We start from the raw sequence: 23,786 nt of genomic DNA, 5'->3' as shown, positions 1-23,786 counted from the left end.
GGTGTGGTGACTGCGACTGCGAGCCAGGCCTAATCTCACAACATCAGTGCCCGACCTCACTAATGCTCTTGTGGCTGGCTGGATGCAAGTCCCTGCAGCAATGTTACAACATCTAGTGCATAGCCTTCCCAGAAAAGTGGAGGCTGTTATAGCAGCAAAGAGGGGACCAACTCCATATTAATGCTCATGATTTTGGAATGAGATGTTGGACGAGCAGGTGTCCACATACTTTTGGCCATGTAGTGTGTCTACCCCCAAGCCATAAGACTGCTAAATAGTCAACCAAACAGCTACCCGGACTATCTGTATTGACTCTATTTGTACTAACAATTTTTCACACTATGCACACACACTGGACCCATACACTCACACTGACACTCCAACACATACACACACTGGACCCATACACTCACACTGACACTCCAACACATACACACACTGGACCCATACACTCACACTCCAACACATACACACACACACTACACACACACTGGACCCATACACTCACACTGACACTCCAACACATACACACACTCACCACACACACACTGGACCCATACACTCACACTGACACTCCAACACATACACACACTGGACCCATACACTCACACTCACACCGACACTCACCACACACACACACACTGGACCCATACACTCACACTCACACTGACACTCCAACACACACACACACTGGACCCATACACTCACACTCACACTGACACTCCAACACACACACACACACTGGACCCATACACTCATACTCCAACACATACACACACTCACCACACACACACTGGACCCATACACTCACACTGACACTCCAACACATACACACACTGGACCCATACACTCACACTGACACTCCAACACATACACACACTCACCACACACACACTGGACCCATACACTCACACTGACACTCCAACACATACACACACTGGACCCATACACTCACACTGACACTCCAACACATACACACACTGGACCCATACACTCACACTGACACTCCAACACATACACACACTCACCACACACACACTGGACCCATACACTCACACTGACACTCCAACACACACACACACTGGACCCATACGCTCACACTGACACTCCAACACATACGCACACTGGACCCATACACTCACACTGACACTCCAACACACACACACACTGGACCCATACACTCACACTGACACTCCAACACACACACACACTGGACCCATACACTCACACTGACACTCCAACACACACACACACTGGACCCATACACTCACACTGACACTCCAACACATACGCACACTGGACCCATACACTCACACTGACACTCCAACACATACGCACACTGGACCCATACACTCACACTGACACTCCAACACATACACACACTCACCACACACACACTGGACCCATACACTCACACTGACACTCCAACACATACACACACTGGACCCATACACTCACACTGACACTCCAACACATACACACACTCACCACACACACACTGGACCCATACACTCACACTGACACTCCAACACATACACACACTCGCACAGTCACTCACACATAACACGTCCACACTGGCCCACACTCACCACACACACACACACACACACACACACACACACACACGCACACACACACACACAGACACACATCACATACGCTGCTGCTACTGTCTATTATCTACCTGTTGCCTAGTTACTTTACCCCTACCTACATGTAAATACAGTATCTACCTCAATTACCTCGTACCCCTGCACATAGACTCGGTACTGGTACCCTATGTATATAGCCAAGTAATCGTCACTCATTGTGTATTTATTCCTTGTGTTACAATTTTTTTCTTCTTCTATTATTATTATTAGTATTTTGTAATGTTTATTGTATTCTGCATTGTTGGGAAGGGCCCGTAAGTCAGCATTTCACTGTTAGTCTACACCTGTTGTTTACGAACATTTGATTTGATGTCAGAGTTGTCATGATACCAGAATTTTGACTTCGATACCCACGATACTCGATACTAAAACAACACTCGATACTGAAACGATACCACTGCAAAAAAAGAATGCGTATTAGCTACAGTTACAGAATAACCACGGGGCTTTATTATTTTAAACATTGAACAATATGTTGATAGCTGGTAGAACAACTAAAATAACAACAAGATCCTCTATTCTACAGTGCCTTGCGAAAGTATTCGGCCCCCTTGAACTTTTTGACCTTTTGACACATTTCAGGCTTCAAACATAAATATATAAAACTGTAATTTTTTGTGAAGAATCAACAACAAGTGGGACACAATTATGAAGTTGAACGAAATTTATTGGATATTTCAAACTTTTTTAACAAATAAAAAGCTGAAAAATTGGCCGTGCAAAATTATTCAGCCCCTTTACTTTCAGTGCAGCAAACTCTCTCCAGAAGTTCAGTGAGGATCTCTGAATGATCCAATGTTGACCTAAATGACTAATGATGATAAATAGAATCCACCTGTGTGTAATCAAGTCTCCGTATAAATGCACCTGCTCTGTGATAGTCTCAGAGGTCCGTTTAAAGCGCAGAGAGCATCATGAAGAACAAGGAACACACCAGGCAGGTCCGAGATACTGTTGTGGAGAAGTTTAAAGACGGATTTGGATACAAAAAGATTTCCCAAGCTTTAAACATCCCAAGGAGCACTGTGCAAGCGATAATATTGAAATGGAAGGAGTATCAGACCACTGCAAATCTACGAAGACCCGGCCGTCCCTCTAAACTTTCAGCTCATACAAGGAGAAGACTGATCAGAGATGCAGCCAAGAGGCCCATGATCACTCTGGATGAACTGCAGAGATCTACAGCTGAGGTGGGAGACTCTGTCCATAGGACAACAATCAGTCGTATACTGCACAAATCTGGCCTTTATGGAAGAGTGGCAAGAAGAAAGCCATTTCTTAAAGATATCCATAAAAAGTGTCGTTTAAAGTTTGCCACTAGCCACCTGGGAGACACACCAAACATGTGGAAGAAGGTGCTCTGGTCAGATGAAACCAAAATTGAACTTTTTGGCAACAATGCAAAACGTTATGTTTGGCGTAAAAGCAACACAGCTCATCACCCTGAACACACCATCCCCACTGTCAAACATGGTGGTGGCAGCATCATGGTTTGGGCCTGCTTTTCTTCAGCAGGGGCAGGGAAGATGGTTAAAATTGATGGGAAGATGGATGGAGCCAAATACAGGACCATTCTGGAAGAAAACCTGATGGAGTCTGCAAAAGACCTGAGACTGGGACGGAGATTTGTCTTCCAACAAGACAATGATCCAAAACATAAAGCAAAATCTACAATAGAATGGTTCAGAAATAAACATATCCAGGTGTTAGAATGGCCAAGTCAAAGTCCAGACCTGAATCCAATCGAGAATCTGTGGAAAGAACTGAAAACTGCTGTTCACAAACGCTCTCCATACAACCTCACTGAGCTCGAGCTGTTTTGCAAGGAGGAATGGGCAAAAATTTCAGTCTCTCGATGTGCAAAACTGATAGAGACATACCCCAAGCGACTTACAGCTGTAATCGCAGCAAAAGGTGGCGCTACAAAGTATTAACTTAAGGGGGCTGAATAATTTTGCACGGCCAATTTTTCAGTTTTTTATTTGTTAAAAAAGTTTGAAATATCCAATAAATTTCGTTCCACTTCATAATTGTGTCCCACTTGTTGTTGATTCTTCACAAAAAATTACAGTTTTATATCTTTATGTTTGAAGCCTGAAATGTGTCAAAAGGACGAAAAGTTCAAGGGGGCCGAATACTTTCGCAAGGCACTGTATATTCCATTTCCTTCAAAAATAAAACAGAATATTAAGTAACAGAAGAATATCATGTTCCTCATGCATAGCCATATCTGAGACTCAGAGAAATAATTGTACAATTACATCTAAACCGTTTTACATATCAGGGTTAATTTGCTCATTTATGGCCAAAATATTGGGTCAAATTACATTCATTAGACCTACGATTCATTACAGCTAAAACATGCTGTGTATTAAATGACTAGTTTAGTTCCAAAACAACATAAAAAACACTTTGAAGCTAATTTCTGAAGCTTCTCTATTGGATTAGTCTACACACCATATGATTGATTTTACACAGCATACTAGATTTCCCAGAGTGCATTTCAACTCCTAGGGTGCAACGCTCAAGCCAGGGCTGCTGGCTGGCTAGTGGCTACTGCTACACGAAGTAGTGTAAATATATTGGTGTCGTAGCTAAGTTATGAGTGCATTTCACATTAATCATATTATATTATAATGTTAAAAAAATGTCATGATGTTTTCGTTATAAGAAGCCATGCTGTCTGCATTTTCTCTCTCCTCTCACTTGCTTCTAAAACGTGGTGTCAGTTGTGTCAGTTGCATGCTCAAGCACAAGTAGCCACTAGCCTGGCTAGCTTACACACACTTGAGAAGATTCAGACAAATGACTAGACAGACTCAATCCTCACTATCTGTATATGACGCGAGAGACATTTGACAGAAGTACAGAAAGTAACAAACATTGTATTACCAAACCGTTTTTCATGTTCTAGTATCGTAAAAGTACAGAAGTTTCGGTATACTGTGCAACACGTATGCATGTATATAACATACATGATGTATAGGGATGTGCCTCCCAGTCCCATTGCCCAATGGTGGTTTGTGATTTTTTTGAAATTTAATTTCTCTCCAATTTCGTGATATCCAGTTATGATCTTATCTCATCGCTGCAACTCCGCAACAGGCTCAGGAGAGGCAAAGGTCGAGTCATACGTCCTCCGAAACATGACCCACCAAACCACGCTTCTTAACACCCGCTTGCTTAACCCAGAAACCAGATGCATCAATGTGTTGGAGGAAACATTGTTCAACTGATGACTGAAGTCAGCCTGCAGGCACCCGGCCCGCCACAAGGAATCGCTAGAGTGCGATGAGCCAAGTAAAGCCCCCCTAACACCCTCCCCTAACCCAGAAGACACTGGGGCAATTGTGCGCCGCCCTATGGGACTCCCGGTTGGTTGTGACACAGCCTGGGATCAAACCCGGGTCTGTAGTGAAGCCTCAATCACTGCGATGCAGTGCCTTAGACCGCTGCGCCACTCGGGAGAACACCTTTATTACTTTTGTTTAAGACCAATCCTGCAGAATTTCGACTTAACAACAGAAAGGTGTGTGATTGTGTTTATGTTCTGACACGTTTCCTTTTCCTCTCCCCCTCAGATCATCAAAAACTGGAACGAGAGGCCCGCATCTGTCGCCTGCTCAAACACCCTAACATAGGTGAGTGGCTCCTACTTAGCATAGTAGGCTAAATAAAAGCGTGTGTCTGTATGGTAACCTACCTGACAGGACGAAACCGAGGCGACATCGTTTTGTCTAGTTGGTGAGCTGGCTAACATGATAGTGGTTATTCATGCTCGGCTGGTTGCCTAGCAACAGGTGAAGTGTCTTTGCTGCACATTTGACCGCTGACAAAATCTGGAGTGGTTAAATTTGAGTGATTAAATTCTGCCCACATTTCAGCCACGTTGTTTTGAAGAGCATTGAGGGTGTCTCCAGTGTCAGTGTGTTACATGGTGTCACAGAAGCACTTCGTGGAAGAGAGTTAGGGTGTAGGCAAATGGAACCAGCCAGTTAACTGATGCCCACTGCTGTGGGCCATTTGCATGGTGCGACTGGTGATGAGGAGCCGACCCACCACCGCATGCAAACTCAGGGAAATGACACAGTCTTCACCTTGCCTCACACTGCAAGCCAGCCTCTCCCTCCACTACAAGTGAATGTGCGATATGCATGCAGGTGTGTGTTTGTGCGAGTGTGTGCAATGTGCGTATGACAGGAATGTATATTAGTGAGATTGGTGTTAGTGGTGAGCTGTGTGGCTGAGGATAGGGGCACTGCGTGTGTGTGTGTGTGTGTGTGTGTGTGTGTGTGTGTGTGTGTGTGTGTGTGTGTGTGCGTGTGCGTGTGTGTGTGTGCGCGCGCAGGTGGGTGAGAGCAGCAGCAAGCAGGCCAGGGAGCTGCATGTAATTACACTTTCAAAGCCACAGAGGGAAAGGGGTGGGTAGAGAGTAGAGAGGGAGGGAGAAGAGAAAGAGAGAAGAGTACATAGCACCGCATGAATGCATCTTCTCGTACTGCCGTCGATGCTCATCACATCTTCAAACTAAACACATGCAGGGCACCTACTTCCCCTTTCTATTTTCCTTCCCTCTGCATTTCCTCCTTATTTTTGCTTTCACTTGCTTCTATCTCCTGCATCCACCTCTCCTCGCAAATGCTTTTCCCTTCTCTCATCCTCCTCTTACTGCTCTCCCTCTCTCTGCTTCTCTCTTCCTCTCTCTGCTTCTCTCTCCCTCTCTCTGCTTCTCTCTCCCTCTCTCTGCTTCTCTCTCCCTCTCTCTGCTTCTCTCTCCCTCTCTCTGCTTCTCTCTGCTTCTCTCTGCTTCTCTCTCCCTCTCTCTGCTTCTCTCTCCCTCTCTCTGCTTCTCTCTGCTTCTCTCTGCTTCTCTCTCCCTCTCTCTGCTTCTCTCTCCCTCTCTCTGCTTCTCTCTCCCTCTCTCTGCTTCTCTCTGCTTCTCTCTCCCTCTCTCTGCTTCTCTCTGCTTCTCTCTGCTTCTCTCTCCCTCTCTCTGCTTCTCTCTGCTTCTCTCTGCTTCTCTCTCCCTCTCTCTGCTTCTCTCTCCCTCTCTCTGCTTCTCTCTCCCTCTCTCTGCTTCTCTCTCCCTCTCTCTGCTTCTCTCTCCCTCTCTCTGCTTCTCTCTCCCTCTCTCTGCTTCTCTCTCCCTCTCTCTGCTTCTCTCTCCCTCTCTCTGCTTCTCTCTCCCTCTCTCTGCTTCTCTCTGCTTCTCTCTGTTCTCCAGCGGCATCTCATTCTGGTCCACCTGCCATCCCCATCTGTCTCTCACCTCTCCCCTTCTCTCTCTCCCTCTCTCTCTCCCTGTCCCAGATTGTTCTCTGTCCCCTAAGGCACACTCCTTCTCTCTCTCCCTCACCTCACCTCCCCTCACCTCACCTCACCTCTCTGTCAAAGGTACAGTCAAAGGGACAGATTGTCATGTTTTCTGCTTGGACTGCAGATAAACTCCTAACAAAGGGAGTAATTGAGAGAGAGAAAGGAGAGAGAGGGGGAGGGAGGAATGGAGTGCACAAGGAGTGTTCTGCCACTGGGCAGGCTAGTTCATTCCATCACACACACACACACACACACACACACACACACACACACACACACACACACACACACACACACACACACACACACACACACACACACACACACACACACACACACACACACACTGACTCTCTTCCCCCTCACTGTAGCTCTCTTTCTGCACTCATAAACACACAAGTGACAGACAGTGCAGGCAGTATACACACATGATTCACACACATGATTCACCTACCCTTGGCATGTACTGTTGGCCATCTTGTCACACCTCACTATACACACTCACACACATATATAGTACATACACACACTGACTCACACAAACACACATCCTGTGCCTTGAGCAATATAGATGATGTGTTGAAGCATAGGGCTCTTTAGTGGCACAGCAGTCTAAGGCACTGCATCTCAGTGCAAGAAGTGTCACTACAGTCCCTGGTTTGACTCTAGAGTTCCAAAGACCATTTGCGGGGCTCAAAAAAAGAAGAAACCAAGCCAAATATCACGCATGCCTACAGAAATACACAGTCGTGGCCAAAAGTTTTGAGAATGACACAAATATACATTTCCACAAAGTTTGCTGTTTCAGTGTCTTTAGATATTTTTGTCAGATGTTACTATGGAATACTGAAGTATAATTACAAGCATTTCATAACTGTCAAAGGCTTTTATTGACAATTACATGACGTTGATGCAAAGAGTCAATATTTGCAGTGTTGACCCTTCTTTTTCAAGACCTCTGCAATCTGCCCTGGCATGCTGTCAATTAACTTCTGGGCCACATCCTGACTGATGGCAGCCCATTCTTGCATAATCAATGCTTGGAGTTTGTCAGAATTTGTGGGTTTTTGTTTGTCCACCCGCCTCTTGAGGATTGACCACAAGTTCTCAATGGGATTAAGGTCTGGGGAGGTTCCTGGCCATGGACCCAAAATATTGATGTTTTGTTCCCTGTGCCGCTTAGTTATCACTTTTGCCTTATGGCAAGGTGCTCCATCATGCTGGAAAAGGCGTTGTTCATCACCTAACTGTTCCTGGATGGTTGGGAGAAGTTGCTCTCGGAGGATGTGTTGGTACCATTCTTTATTCATGGCTGCGTTCTTAGGGAAAATTGTGAGTGAGCCCACTCCCTTGGCTGAGAAGCAACCCCACACATGAATGGTCTCAGGATGCTTTACTGTTGGCATGACACAGGACTGATGGTAGCGCCCACCTTGTCTTCTCCGGACAAGCTTTTTTCCGGATGCCCCAAACAATCGGAAAGGGGATTCATCAGAGAAAATGACTTTACCCCAGTCCTCAGCAGCCCAATCACTGTACCTTTTGCAGAATATCAGTCTGTCCCTGATGTTTTTCCTGGAGAGAAGTGGCTTTTTTGCTGCCCTTCTTGACACCAGGCCATCCTCCAAAAGTCTTCGCCACACTGTGCGTGCAGATGCACTTACACCTGCCTGCTGCCATTCCTGAGCAAGCTCTGTACTGGTGGTGCCCCGATCCCGCAGCTGAATCAACTTAGGAGACGGTCCTGGAGCTTGCTGGACTTTGTTGGGCACCCTGAAGCCCAAGAAAGGGTGGAAAGTACATTTTTGAAAGTGCCATGCTTAGATTCATAAGGGTGTCTATTATTGAATTATTTGCAAACAGCAACCATTTCATTGGAAACAAGATACTCTGGTTTGACATTGGAGAAATGTGGTAAGAATGCTTATTTCTCTGTTCATTCTTCCCTGAAAATTCTATTTTCATTATTAACCTTTCTTTTGAGACTTTTTCAGAGCGACATTTTTAATAGAGACGTTGGTGATTTTATCAGTGTAATCAGATAGAAAATATTAGGATATGATATTGACATTGAACCGATTATATAGCCTACTAATGTAACGGCTGTCTGAAGAGAGAGTAGACCAAGGTGCAGCGGAGTTAGTGTTCATCTTCAGGAATTTGTTAAACAACATGAACACTATACAAAACAAGAAAACCGACAGCCAAACAGTACTGTCAGGTGCAAACACGAAACAGAAACAATCCCCCACAAAACCCAAAGGAAAAACAGGCTCCTTATGTGTGACTCCCAATCAGCAACAACAAACTACAGCTGTGCCTGATTGGGAGCCACACACGGCCCAAAACAAAGAAATACAAAAACATAGAAAATGAACATAGAACGCCCACCCAATGTAACACCCTGGCCTAACCAAAATAAAGAACAAAAACCCCTCTCTATGGCCAGGGCGTTACAGTACCCCCCCCCCCCAAAGGTGCGGACTCCGGCCGCAAAACCTGACTCTGAAGGGGAGGGTCCGGGTGGGCCTTCTTACGGCGGCTGCTCAGGTGCGGGACATGGCCTCCGCTCCACCCTCGGCGTCGCCCACTTAGGTGGCGCCCCTGGCCGCGCCGGAGGACTGGTGGGCGAACCTGACTGCACCCGGCTGGTGGGCGATTCTTGCTGCGCCCGGCTGGCGGGCGACCCTGGCTGCGCCCGGCTGGCGGGCGTCCCTGGCTGCGCTCGGCTGGCGGGCGTCCCTGGCTGCGCCCGGCTGGCGGGCGTCCCTGGCGGCTCCAGGCTGGCGGGCGGCCCTGGCGGCTCCGGGCTGGCGGGCGGCCCTGGCGGCTCTGGCCCAGGATTCACCAGGCTGGGGAGACATGAAGGAGGCCTGGCCCTGGGTGCAGGCACAGGACTCACCAGGCTGGCGGGCGGCTCTGGCGGCTCCGGACTGGCGGGCGGCTCTGGCTGCTCCGGACAGGCGGGCGGCTCTGGCGGCTCCGGACAGGCGGGCGGCACTGACGGCTCTGGCGTTACAACTAACCAGATGTGTTAAAAATTGTGTTTAATTTGTAGCATAGGCCTATAAATTGTGCTGCTATTATGTTCTGTTCTGCTTACTATTAGCTGAGAAAAAAATTGCCAAACCTATTACTGTCACTCCTAATTCCCGCTCCTGCCCTCAACATTGCCGGTCTACTAACCACCGGTCTGGCAACCATCATTCTCCATCACCTTGATTACTCTCCCTTTCTTTGGCCCTCAGTAGCCTCAGTCATCAGGCAGTGTTGGTTTTGTCACGTTCAGGACGCTTCTCCTGCTTTGCTTATCTGCCTTTTTCTTATGATTAAACTCACCTTCTGCATCTGCTTCCTGACTCCCAGCATACAGTTGAAGTCGGAAGTTTACATATACTTAGGTTGGAGTCATTAAAACTCATTTTTCAACTACTTCACATATTTCTTGTTAACAAACTATAGTTTTGACAAGTTGGTTAGGACATCTACTTTGTGCATGACACAAGTAATTTTTCCAACAATTGTTTACAGACAGATTATTTCACTTATAATTCACTGTATCACAATTCCAGTGGGTCAGAAGTTTACAAACACTAAGTTGACTGTGCCTTTAAACAGCTTGGAACATTCCAGAAAATTATGTCATGGCTTTAGAAGCTTCTGATTGGCTAATTGACATCATTTGAGTCAATTGGAGGTGTACCTGTGGATGTATTTCAAGGCCTACCTTCAAACTCAGTGCCTCTTCGCTTGACATCATGGGAAAATCAAAAGAAATCAGCCAAGACCTCAGAAAAACCATTGTAGACCTCCACAAGTCTGGTTCATCAAATCAAATCAAATGTATTTATATAGCCCTTCGTATATTAGCTGAAATCTCAAAGTGCTGTACAGAAACCCAGCCTAAAACCCCAAACAGCAAGCAATGCATGTGAAAGAAGCACGGTGGCTAGGAAAAACTCCCTAGGAAAAACTCCCTAGAAAGGCCAAAAACCTAGGAAGAAACCTAGAGAGGAACCAGGCTATGAGGGGTGGCCAGTCCTCTTCTGGCTGTGCCGGGTGGATATTATAACAGAACATGGTCAAGATGTTAAAATGTTCATAAATGACCAGCATGGTCAAATAATAATAATCAGAGTAGTTGTCGAGGGTGCAACAAGCACGTCCGGTGAACAGGTCCGTAGCCGCAGGCAGAACAGTTGAAACTGGAGCAGCAGCATGGCCAGGTGGACTGGGGACAGCAAGGAGTCATCATGCCAGGTAGTCCCGAGGCATGGTCCTAGGGCTCAGGTCCTCCGAGAGAAAGAAAGAAAGAGAGAAAGAGAGAATTAGAGAGAGCATATTTAAATTCACACAGGACACCGGATAAGACAAGAGAATACTCCAGCTGTAACAGACTGACCCTAGCCCCCCGACACATAAACTACTGCAGCATAAATACTGGAGGCTGAGACAGGAGGGATCAGAAGACACTGTGGCCCCATCCGATGATACCCCCGGACAGGGCCAAACAGGCAGGATATAACCCCACCCACTTTGCCAAAGCACAGCCCCCACACCACTAGAGGCATGTCTACAACCACCAACTTACCGTCCGAAGACAAGGCCGAGTATAGCCCACAAAGATCTCCGCCATGGCACAACCCAAGGGGGGGGCGCCAACCCAGACAGGAAGACCACGTCAGTGACTCAACCCACTCAAGTGACGCACCCCTCCCATGGACGGCATGGAAGAACACCAGTAAGTCAGTGACTCAGCCCCTGTAATAGGATTAGAGGCAGAGAATCCCAGTGGAAAGAGGGGAACCGGCAAGGCAGAGACAGCAAGGGCGGTTCGTTGCTCCAGCCTTTCCGTTCACCTTCACACTCCTGGGCCAGACTATACTTAATCATAGGACCTACTGAAGAGATAAGTCTTCAGTAAAGACTTAAAGGTTGAGACTGAGTCTGCGTCTCTCACATGGGTAGGCAGACCATTCCATAAAAATGGAGCTCTATAGGAGAAAGCCCTACCTCCAGCCATTTGCTTAGAAATTCTAGGGACAATTAGGAGGCCTGCTTCTTGTGACCGTAGAGTACATGTAGGTATGTACGGCAGGACCAAATCGGAAAGATAGGTAGGAGCAAGCCCATGTAATGCTTTGTAGGTTAGCAGTAAAACCTTGAAATCAGCCCTTGCCTTAACAGGAAGCCAGTGTATCCTTGGGAGCAATTTCCAAACGCCTGAAGGTACCACGTTCATCTGTACAAACAATAGTACACAGGTATAAACACCATGGGTCCACGCACCCGTCATACTGCTCAGGAAGGAGACGCATTCTGTCTCTTAGAGATGAACGTACTTTGGTGCGAAAAGTGCAAATCAATCCCAGAACAACAGCAAAGGACCTTGTGAAGATGTTGGAGGAAACAGGTACAAAAGTATCTGTCTCCACAGTAAAAACGAGTCCTATATCGACATAACCTGAAAGGCCGCTCAGCAAGGAAGAAGCCACTGCTCCAAAACCGCCATAAAAAAGCCAGGCTACGGTTTGCAACTCCACATGGGGACGAAGATCGTACTTTTTGGAGAAATGTCCTCTGGTCTGATAAAACAAAAATAGATCTGTTTTGCCATAATGACCATCGTTATGTTTGGAGGAAAAAGGGGGAGGCTTGCAAGCCGAAGAACACCATCCCAACCGTGAATCACGGGGGTGGCAGCATCATGTTGTGGGGGTGCTTTGCTGCATGAGGGACTGGTGCACTTCACAAAATAGATGGCTTCATGAGGAAGGAAAATTATATGGATATATTGAGCCAACATCTCAAGACATCAGTTAGGAAGTTAAAGCTTGGTTCCAAATGGACAATGACCCCAAGCATACTTCCAAAGTTGTGGCAAAATGGCTTAAGGACAACAAAGTCAAAGTATTGGAATGGCCATCACAAAGCCCTGACCTCGATCCTATAGAAAATTTGTGGGCAGAACTGAAAAAGTGTGTGCGAGCAAGGAGGCCTACAAACCTGACTCAGTTACACCAGCTCTGTCAGGAGGAATGGGCCAAAATTCACCCAGCTTGTTGTGGGAAGCTGGTGGGATGCTACCCGAAATGTCTGACCCAAGTTAAACAATTTAAAGGCAATGCTACCAAATACTAATTGAGTGTATGTAAACTTCTGACCCACTGGGAATGTGATGAAGGAAATAAAAGCTGAAATAAATAATTCTCTCTACTATTATTCTGACATTTCACGTTCTTAAAATAAAGTGTTGATCCTAACTGACCTAAGACAGGAAATTTTTACTAGGATTAAATGTCAGGAATTGTGAAAACCTGAGTTTAAATGTAGTTGGCTAAGGTGTATGTAAACTTTAGACTTCAACTGTATATACGTTATAATTTCTGACTCCTGCTGTACACTATTCTAGTTTAGCGGCGGCAGAATGTCCAGGGCCGGGCCTGTAAGGGACATAAATGTTTTTGATGCACGTGTGCGCACACTTAGGAGGTCCCGTACTGGGAAGAAATTAAATCTACTTTCACCCCTGTAGATGATATCATGTTTTTTACTATAAAATAGGTGTGTCTTGACTGTGATAAGTGCTCGGGAAATAAGAGTGCCTTTTCTGCTAAATTAACAAAATAAGGTTATGCCATTGCACAGCCATGAGCAAGTGCTACTGCTGAGGTTACTGCCTTTTTGAAGATTGTCTTCCACGATATAATATAACAGATGATATTACAGTTTCAATACATTCATCTTAAATGGCACTTGCTTTTTTTATTGACTGAATATGCAGTATGTAGGGTAATTTTGCAATTAGGATTGGTTCTCTGTAATGGTTATGATAAATTAGACATTATTGCTACACACCCCCCCCCCCCCCCCCCCCCCCCCCCCCCCAGACAAAGTCAGGGGCCCATGTGTTGAGGGACATATCACTAAGCCCCTGTGCGTTGAGTAGAGTTAGCATTGGAAGTCTGTGTGTTCCTGGTTTAAATCCTGGTATTCCGTGGTAAGCACAGAAGCTCACTGGGAACGTCTACATTGTTGCCTAATAAACCCCCAAGCTCCCAACCAGGATGGGGACCCTTTTGTTCCCACAGAGACAAAGCCAGGTGTGGGTGTGTGCGAGAGATAAGGCGAGAGATAAGGGGATAAGAGGTGTGTGTGGTGTGTGTGTGTGTGTGTGTGTGTGTGTGTGTGTGTGTGTGTGTGTGTGTGTGTGTGTGTGTGTGTGTGTGTGTGTGTGTGTGTGTGTGTGTATGGACTGTTCTTTAACTCTCGCTCTATGTCTGTCTGGCTGTTTGTCTGTCTGTCTGTCCCACAGTACGACTACACGAAAGTATCTCAGAGGAAGGCTTCCATTACCTCGTCTTTGACCTGTGAGTATACTGATACCTGTCAGCCAGTCCGCTGCCCTCTCTGGCCAGTATACTCTCTGGGCAGTATACTCTCTCAACTCTCATACTTAAAGGTGCTTATAACACCAGACAATAACATGCTTTGATTGCTGCAGAGGCCACATGTAATGGCTATATGTAATAATTATAAGTCTGCTAAATTACCATATTATTATCATTAATACATCCAACACTCAAAGCCATAAGAAATGCTTATTTGTTTAGTTTCAGTAATTGATAACCATACACACTATCACAATTATCAGCAGGTCAAGTGGTGTAGACTGAGAGCCCTTTGTAGAGCACGGTCTAGCGCAGGGGTGTCAAACAAACAGCCCGGAGGATCCAATCCAGCCTGCGAGTGGTTTAAGTATAATATATATATAAATACAGTGCAATCAGAAAGTATTCAGACCCCTTCCCTTTTCCCACATTTTGTTATGTTACAACCTTATTCTAAAATTGATTAAATATGTCTACACACAATACCCCATAATGACGAAGCGAAAACAGTTAATAAAAGAAAACAGAAATACCTTATTTACGCAAGTATTCAGAACCTTTGCTATGAGACTCAAAAATTGAGCTCAGGTGCATCCTGTTTCCATTGATCATCCTTGAGATGTTTCTACGACTTGATTGGAGTCCACCTGTGGTAAATTCAATTGATTGGACATACATTTACATTTACATTTAAGTCATTTAGCAGACGCTCTTATCCAGAGCGACTTACAAATTGGTGCATTCACCTATAATATCCAGTAGAACAAACACTTTACAATAGTGCATCTAAATCCTTTAAAGGGGGGGGGGTTAGAAGGATTACTTTATCCTATCCCAGGTATTCCTTAAAGAGGTGGGGTTTCAGGCGTCTCCGGAAGGTGGTGATTGACTCCGCTGTCCTGGCATCGTGAGGGAGATTGTTCCACCATTGGGGTGCCAGAGCGGCGAACAGTTTTGACTGGGCTGAGCGGGAACTGTGCTTCCTCAGAGGTAGGGAGGCGTGCAGGCCAGAGGTGGATGAACGCAGTGCCCTTGTTTGGGTGTAGGGCCTGATCAGAGCCTGAAGGTACGGAGGTGCCGTTCCCCTCACAGCTCCGTAGGCAAGCACCATGGTCTTGTAGCGGATGCGAGCTTCAACTGGAAGCCAGTGGAGAGAGCGGAGGAGCGGGGTGACGTGAGAGAACTTGGGAAGGTTGAACACCAGACGGGCTGCGGCGTTCTGGATGAGTTGTAGGGGTTTGATGGCACAGGCAGGGAGCCCAGCCAACAGCGAGTTGCAGTAATCCAGACGGGAGATGACAAGTGCCTGGATTAGGACCTGCGCCGCTTCCTGTGTGAGGCAGGGTCGTACTCTGCGAATGTTGTAGAGCATGAACCTACAGGATCGGGTCACCGCCTTGATGTTAGTGGAGAACGACAGGGTGTTGTCCAGGATCACGCCAAGGTTCTTAGCACTCTGGGAGGAGGACACAAGGGAGTTGTCAACCGTGATGGCGAGATCATGGAACGGGCAGTCCTTCCCCGGGAGGAAGAGCAGCTCCGTCTTGCCGAGGTTCAGCTTGAGGTGGTGATCCGTCATCCACACTGAAATGTCTGCCAGACATGCAGAGATGCGATTCGCCACCTGGTTGTCAGAAGGGGGAAAGGAGAAGATTAATTGTGTGTCGTCTGCATAGCAATGATAGGAGAGACCGTGTGAGGATATGACAGAGCCAAGTGACTTGGTGTATAGCGAGAATAGGAGAGGGCCTAGAACAGAGCCCTGGGGGACACCAGTGGTGAGAGCACGTGGTGCGGAGACAGCTTCTCGCCACGCCACCTGGTAGGAGCGACCTGTCAGGTAGGACGCAATCCAAGCGTGGGCCACGCCGGAGATGCCCAGCTCGGAGAGGGTGGAGAGGAGGATCTGATGGTTCACAGTATCAAAGGCAGCAGATAGGTCTAGAAGGATGAGAGCAGAGGAGAGAGAGTTAGCTTTAGCAGTGCGGAGAGCCTCCGTGACACAGAGAAGAGCAGTCTCAGTTGAATGCCCAGTCTTGAAACCTGACTGATTAGGATCAAGAAGGTCGTTCTGAGAGAGATAGCAGGAGAGCTGGCCAAGGACGGCACGTTCAAGAGTTTTGGAGAGAAAAGAAAGAAGGGATACTGGTCTGTAGTTGTTGACATCGGAGGGATCGAGTGTAGGTTTTTTCAGAAGGGGTGCAACTCTCGCTCTCTTGAAGACGGAAGGGACGTAGCCAGCGGTCAAGGATGAGTTGATGAGCGAGGTGAGGTAGGGGAGAAGGTCTCCGGAAATGGTCTGGAGAAGAGAGGAGGGGATAGGGTCAAGTGGGCAGGTTGTTGGGCGGCCGGCCGTCACAAGACGCGAGATTTCATCTGGAGAGAGAGGGGAGAAAGAGGTCAAAGCACAGGGTAGGGCAGTGTGAGCAGGACCAGCGGTGTCGCTTGACTTAGCAAACGAGGACATGATTTGGAAAGGCACACACCTGTCTATATAAGGTCCCACAGTTGACGGTGCATTTCAGAGCAAAAACCAAGCCATGAGGATGAAGGAATTTTCCGTAGAGTTCTGAGACAGGATTGTGTCGAGGCACAGATCTGGGGAAAGGTACCAAAACATTTCTGCAGCATTGAAGGTCCCCAAGAACACTGTGGCCTCCATCATTCTTAAATGGAAGAAGTTTGGAACCACCAAAACTCTTCTTAGTTCTGGGTGCCCGGCCAAACTGAGCAATCGGGGGAGAAGGGCCTTGGTCAGGGAGGTGACCAAGAACCCAATAGTCACTCTGACAGAGCTCCCGAGTTCCATGTGTGGTGAAGGGAGAACCTTCCAGAAGGACAACCATCTCAGCAGCACTCCAGCAATCAGGCCTTTATGGTAGAGTGGCCAGACCGAAGACACTCCTCAGTAAAAGGCACATGACAGCCCGCTTGGAGTTTGCCAAAAGGCACCTAAAGGACTCTCAGACCATGAGAAACAAGATTCTCTGATCTGATGAAACCAAGATTGAACTCTTTGGCCTGAATGCTAAACGTCACATCTGGAAGAAACCTGACACCATCCCTACGGTGAAGCATGGTGGTGGCAGTATCATGCTGTGGGGATGTTTTTTCAGTGGCAGGGACTGGGAGACTAGTTAGAATCGAGGGAAAGATGAACGGAGCAAAGTACAGAGAGATCCTTGATGAAAACCTGCTCAGCACCTCAGACTGGGGCAAACATTAACCTTCCAACCGGACAATATCCCTAAGCACACAGCCAAGACTACGCAGAAGTGGCTTCGGGACAAGTCTCTGAATGTCCTTGAGTGGCCCAACCCGAGCCAGAACTTGAACTCGATCGAATATCTCTGGAGTGACATGAAAATAGCTGTGCAGCAACTCTCCCCATCCAAGCTGACAGAGCTTGAGAGGATCTGCAGAGAAGAATTGGAGAAACTCCCCTAATACAGGTGTGCCCAGCTTGTAGCGTCATACCTAAGAAGACTCGAGGCTGTAATTGCTGCCAAGGTGCTACAGCAAGGTACTGAGTGAAGGGCCTCAATACTTATGTCACGCCTGCTCCCGCTTCCCCTCTCTGGCGCATGAGTGCGCCAGGCTGCCCTTCATTATGCACACCTGCCACCATCATTACGTGGATCTGCGCAATATTGGACTCACCTGGACTCCCTTACTTTGTTGATTGCCCCTCTATATCTGTCTGCTCCTCAGTTTATTCCCGTGTCAGCATTGATGTCGTTACATTTTCCCCTGTCCAGACGCTATCCTTGCTTGTTTCTTGTCTATTATCCATTAAATGTTCACTCCCTTTCTTCTTGTCTCCCAGCGTCGGTCCTTACAACTTATGTAAATGTGATATTTCAGTTTTACATTTTTAATACATTTGCAAAAATGTCAAAAACTGTTTTTGCTTTGTCATTACGGCGTATTGTGTGTAGATTGATGAGAAAAATCAGGCTGTAACCTAACAAAATGTGGAAAAAGTCAAGGGGTCTGAAAACTTTCCGATGTCACTGTACAGTCAGGGAGAATAGAACATTGAAAAAAGGATGGACAGAGGATCATTCTTTTAACATTTTGATAGCGAGGAAGTATATCAAATTTTCAGTGTGGCCCTCCGGACCTCGTTGAAGACCGAATGCGACCCCCAGGGCAAAATTAGTTAGACATCCCTGGTCTAGTGTGACTGTTCTTATTGCGGAGAGGACAGGCTGACATGTCACCACTCAGATAGCACTGTGTAACTACATGGCATTCAGGAGAGGAGACACATCTATGGTTAACACCCTAGCCCCAAGTGTTGGTAACATTCTTCCTCAACCAAAACACTTTCTTAATTGTCTTACACTAAATTGTCTTTTGCATAAACCATGCTTTTGTGTGTGTGTTTGTTTGTGCTTGTGTGTGTGCATGTGTGCGTGTGTGTTTTGTTTGTCCAGTGGAACATTCTCTCTCTGGGCAGTGTTCCCCGGTGTCTCTGGTAGACTGGGTGTGTGCCATCATACCATCATGGTTCCAGACTGGTGTCCATGTGTTGACTGTTGTTTCTCTTCTTCCAGTGTCACCGGTGGAGAGCTGTTTGAAGACATTGTTGCCAGAGAGTATTACAGTGAGGCTGATGCCAGGTGGAAACACACACACACACACACACCCCCGTACACACACACACACACACACACCCGTGCACACACACCCGTGCACACACACACACACACACACACACACACACACACACACACACACACACACACACACACACACACACACACACACACACACACACAGTTAAAACACACTCTCCTACTATACGCACACACATACAGTACAGTGCACACTGTCATTCTACATCCCTATTGAGAACACACAGCACTCTGTTGCCCCGTAGCCTACATTTGTTTAGGCTTCACTTGGACAATTGTGTCTGTACCATAACATGTTTCTTTGGAGACCTTTTGCACATATGAACATATCAGTGGAGGCTGCTGAGGGGAGGACAGCTCATAATACTGGCTGGAACGGAGCGAATGGAATGGCATCAAACATATAGAATCCATGTATTTGATACCATTCCACTCATTCTGCACCAGCCATTACCACGAACCAGTCCTCCCCAATTAAGGTGCCACCAACCTCCTGTGGAACATAATGTTCATTGACATTGTGTATAACTATACAGTTCCACACTCATGCTTTTCCTCCCTAGGCTGAGTATTGTCCTGGCATGGTGTTTGTGTGCACATGGGCTGTGTGGAGAGAGTGTGAGACTCAGTGTGGGACAGGGGTGAGTGTGGCTGTCAGAGGGGTAAGGAAGCTGCAGACAGTTTGTGGACAATATGGAGGCTCTGGCCCAGAGGCCTGCATGGCTCTGTTCTGGCTGGGAAGAGTTTCTCTCCAGGACAGAATCTGGGTCCGGGCTCAACCACGCCACCTGAGCTGCTCATTTGATCAAGCAAAAGGGGAAGCGAGAGAATATGATAGGGTGCAAAATGCCTCCGGGAGTATGACTTTTCACAAGTACAGGGAAAGGAGGGGGAGGAGAGGGGGTGAAAGAGAAAGAGATGAACAGGGAGAGAGACTGGAGGGAGAGAAAAAGAGGAGAGGAGACAAGGAGGGAGGATAAAGAATTTGGGGTCGAGTGAGAAAACGTGTAAGCTAGATAAGCAGCCTAATCACTAGAATTCGATTTTGGACGTTTGAGAAGGTCTTGAGAACGTCGATATATGCCTTCCACCGCGCTCACCAAAAAAAAAAAAGGAAAAACATTTGCCCAGAACTGGGCGCAAACCCGTTAAGCTCTGTGCCGAAGCACGCTGCTCAGACCACTGCGCTGCGGCAGTTCACAAAGCTCTTGCAAGCCGTGAGAATACTTGATGATTCTTGATGGTATGAGGTTTGCAGAGCCTTCCCCGAACCATATCCCTAGCCTTGACCACTCGGAAATAATGCCTAAAGTGTTAACCTTTGAGTTGTTTCTGTTTTAACTCTGTAACGTGGGGGAGTAACCCTGTAAACCACACGGAATGAATATGAATGCGTCAAAAATAGACGTTCATCCATAATGCGTCGAATTTCGAGGGGAAACTATGAGTTCTTGTTGAGATAAGAGGGAGAGCGGAGAGTGATGGAGAAAAATGGGTGGAAACGCGCATGTGTGTGTACACACATGCCTCCTTGAGACAAAGAAGGAGAGAGAGTGAGAAAGAGAGAGAGAGGAAGACTTTTACTGGGATTGACTGTGTAGAGGAATGGAATGGAATGCAGGGTACAGATTTGGCCAAATTTGGCCACAATACATGCTTTTCTCCTGATTACTCTGAACGAAAGGATATTTCATGAGTACCATGCTCCCCTAGGACCCTGTCTCTCATAATATCATCTCTCTTCTCTCTCTCTCTCTCTCTCTCTCTCTCTCCTTCTTTTATCATTCATCCCCTTTTCTCTTGTGTTCTTCCTCCACTTATAAATCCAGTCTGACTAGATGGAAAGGGGCTGTTGCTTTTAAGGCTTGTTTGATGTTAAAATAATACAATGTGTGTAAAGACAGAGTAAAAGGTAAAGTTGAACCAACACATATGAAAAAATACTATAGTATACTATGGTATAAATACTATATTATTCACTGTAGTGTTTTTGCGGACTTTACTATAGTATTTATTGTAGTGTTTTTGCGGTACAGTGAATACTGTAGTATTTGCTGTAGTATACTATAGTATTCTGTAGTATTTATTTAGTAAAATAAAACTTGAGTATACCAAACATTAGGAACACCTTCCTAATATTGAGTAGCACCCAGCCCCCTTTTGCCCTCAGAACAGCCTCAATTCGTCGAGGCATGGACTATACAAGGTGTCGAAGGCATTCCACAGAGATGCTGGCCCATGTTGACTCCAATGCGTCCCACACTTCTGTCAAGTTGGCTGAATGTATTTTGGGTGGTGGACCGTTCTTGATACACACAGGAAACTGTTTAGCGTGAAAAACCCAGCGGTGGTGCAGGCACCAACTAGAATACCCCGTTTAGAGGCATTTTCCTTGAGGAAACTAGCAAAAATAGCACATTTTCCATAATGTTTGTAGGTAGGACTCGGACTGAATGGATAGTTCAGCGCTTCTGTTTTTTTCTATAACTTTATTTACTTTGTAGTATTTACTACAGTGTTTTTTTCCGATGATACTGTAGTATTCACTATTGTATTCTACAGTATACTACATTCTAAAGTAAGTACTACACATGATCGAGGGATACTACAGGGTGTAGTATAGTGTTCTACAGTATACTACAGTTTACTACAGCATTCTATAGTAAGTTCTGTGGTATTCTATAGTAAACTGTACTAGGAAACAGACCATGTACTATCAAACCCACTTCAACACATATTCTCTTAAAACATACGGAAGTCGATAATAGCCTTATTCACCACTAAGCCTAGTAGGTGTCTGTTTTACCCACAGACCTTATAAAACTGCAGAGAAGTTACATTGGCACTGGCAATGTGTAGAGTAGGGCCAAAAAGCACCAACTTCAGTGTGACTTAAATTTTGCCCATTTAGATGGAATATAACCGTGTGTGTGTCCAGCCAGATTGTTGGGAGGATATGACAGATGTGAGGTCGACAGTAGAAAATGTGGCTTGGCGCTGAGATGACATGGTAAATATATCTACTGTCTTGCAGGCTTTTGGTTTAATAGAAAACAGCCCCGTATGGGGAAAGGTCTGAGGCTAGCAAGGTTTCTCTGGCTCCACACAGCGTCCTCTGCACAGTTACTCTTCCTCTCTTTTTCTCTGCATCTCCCTGTCTTTCTCAGTCTCCCTATTTGCTCTCTTTCAGTCTCTCTGTGTCTCTTTTAATTTTTTAATTTTTTATCTTGTCTCATCGCTGCAACTCCTCAACGGGCTCAGGAGGCGAAGGTCGAGTCATGGGTCCTCCAAAACATGACCCGCCAAATCGCAATTCTTAACACCCGCCCCACCAATGTGTCGGAGGAAACACTGTTCAGCTTGCAGGTGTCCGGCCCGCCACAAGGAGTCGCTAGAGCACGATGAGCCAAGTAAAGCCCCTCCCGGCCAAACCCTCCCCTAACCCGGAAGACCCTCGGCCGATTGTGCACCGCCCTATGGGACTCCCGATCACGGCAGGTTGTGTGATACAGCCCGGGATCGAACCCGGGTCTGTAGTGAAGCCTCTAGCACTGCGATGCAGTGCCTTAGGCCCACATTCTCAGTCTCTATCTTTATCTGCCTCAGCCTGTAGTTCTAGTTCACTGTTTCTAATAATAACAAACAGCAATAGTCATCAATTGGATTGGTTTTGCACTCCTGCAAGTGCTCAAAGTGCTTAAATGACAAGGGGAAACGCACCTCATCTGATCCATAAACCAGTAGCCTCCATTAGTTCCTACCCCGTACTGTGTATTGTGTTGTAGTTGTGATGTGTCTGTGCATTGACGTGTGTGTCCTGTGTCTCCTTTCTCTGCAGCCAGTGCATCAATCAGATCCTGGAGAGTGTCCACCACATGCACCAGCATGACATTGTGCACAGGGACCTCAAGGTGAGTCATCTATCACCATGGCAACGCAACACCTGGGAGGGCTGCGTCATCATGCCACCACACATGCGTGTGCATACGTAAGCCAATGAAAAAGTACACAAAATTCCACACACACGTAAGCAAATAAAAAATGACAATTCTTTGGACGTCAGAGAGAGTGGCTGATGAAAAAAACAACAGACCCTTTCCATCTAGTCAGACTGGAATTAAAAGTAGAGGCACTGAGCCAGACAGTGTGTTTCAGGTGATTATCATTCCCCAGCCTGTCTCTCTCGCTCTTTTTCTTTCTCTCTCTTTCTCTCTTTCTCTCTCTCTCTCTCTCTCTCACCCTCTCTCTCTCTCCCTCGGTCTCTCCATCTCTGACGAAAGCAGACGGAGCACCATTTGACTTCTATTTATAGCCAGGGTGACATCACGATGAATAGACACAGTGCTGGCTGGCCTGGTGATACTTACCACCGCACTCCAATATTAACAATAGGACACACTTCAAAGAGTTGTTTTGTTTTGGTTGGAAAGGTGAAAAACAGACCCATTTAGGCATGCTTAGCTTTGTCAAGAGCAAACCGCTTACATGCTCTAGTCAACAAGATGTGTTGAATATCACGGTGAGCCTCTTGAACATACAGCTCTTACATTCACGGCACTGAAAGCATTATGACCAATGCTACTACAACTACATCTTGTATCACCGCCGTTATTCTGTGTACATGTACCAGTAGAACCATCCGTCATTCAGCTGGCAGGCTGGGAGGCGTTCCATAAAAGTCAAATGCATTGTTACTAATTAAGATGAGAAGTGAGACATACAGGGAATAAGAGAGAAGCTGAGAGCTGTCCTCCCCCCACCACACAGACACACAAAGACCATCACAA

General features: G+C 46.5%; 1 protein-coding gene across 13 annotated transcripts in view; it reads left to right on the top strand.

The window, feature by feature from the left end:
• Window positions 1–23,786, top strand: part of LOC115153189 (calcium/calmodulin-dependent protein kinase type II subunit gamma) — a 136,411-nt gene that overhangs the window by 58,089 nt on the left and 54,536 nt on the right. For all 13 annotated transcript variants that reach the window (XM_029698363.1, XM_029698360.1, XM_029698354.1 and 10 more), the window contains exons 3-6: window positions 5,234–5,293; window positions 14,284–14,338; window positions 18,919–18,984; window positions 22,838–22,910. In XM_029698363.1, coding sequence (XP_029554223.1) covers window positions 5,234–5,293; window positions 14,284–14,338; window positions 18,919–18,984; window positions 22,838–22,910 — 254 coding nt within the window. The remainder of the gene's footprint in view (window positions 1–5,233; window positions 5,294–14,283; window positions 14,339–18,918; window positions 18,985–22,837; window positions 22,911–23,786) is intronic.

The sequence above is a fragment of the Salmo trutta genome, chromosome 18 (assembly GCF_901001165.1).
Source record: "Salmo trutta chromosome 18, fSalTru1.1, whole genome shotgun sequence".
In the NCBI taxonomy this organism is placed as follows: domain Eukaryota; kingdom Metazoa; phylum Chordata; class Actinopteri; order Salmoniformes; family Salmonidae; genus Salmo; species Salmo trutta.
Note: the sequence above shows the minus strand (reverse complement) of the source record. Positions and strands in the feature narration are given on the sequence as shown.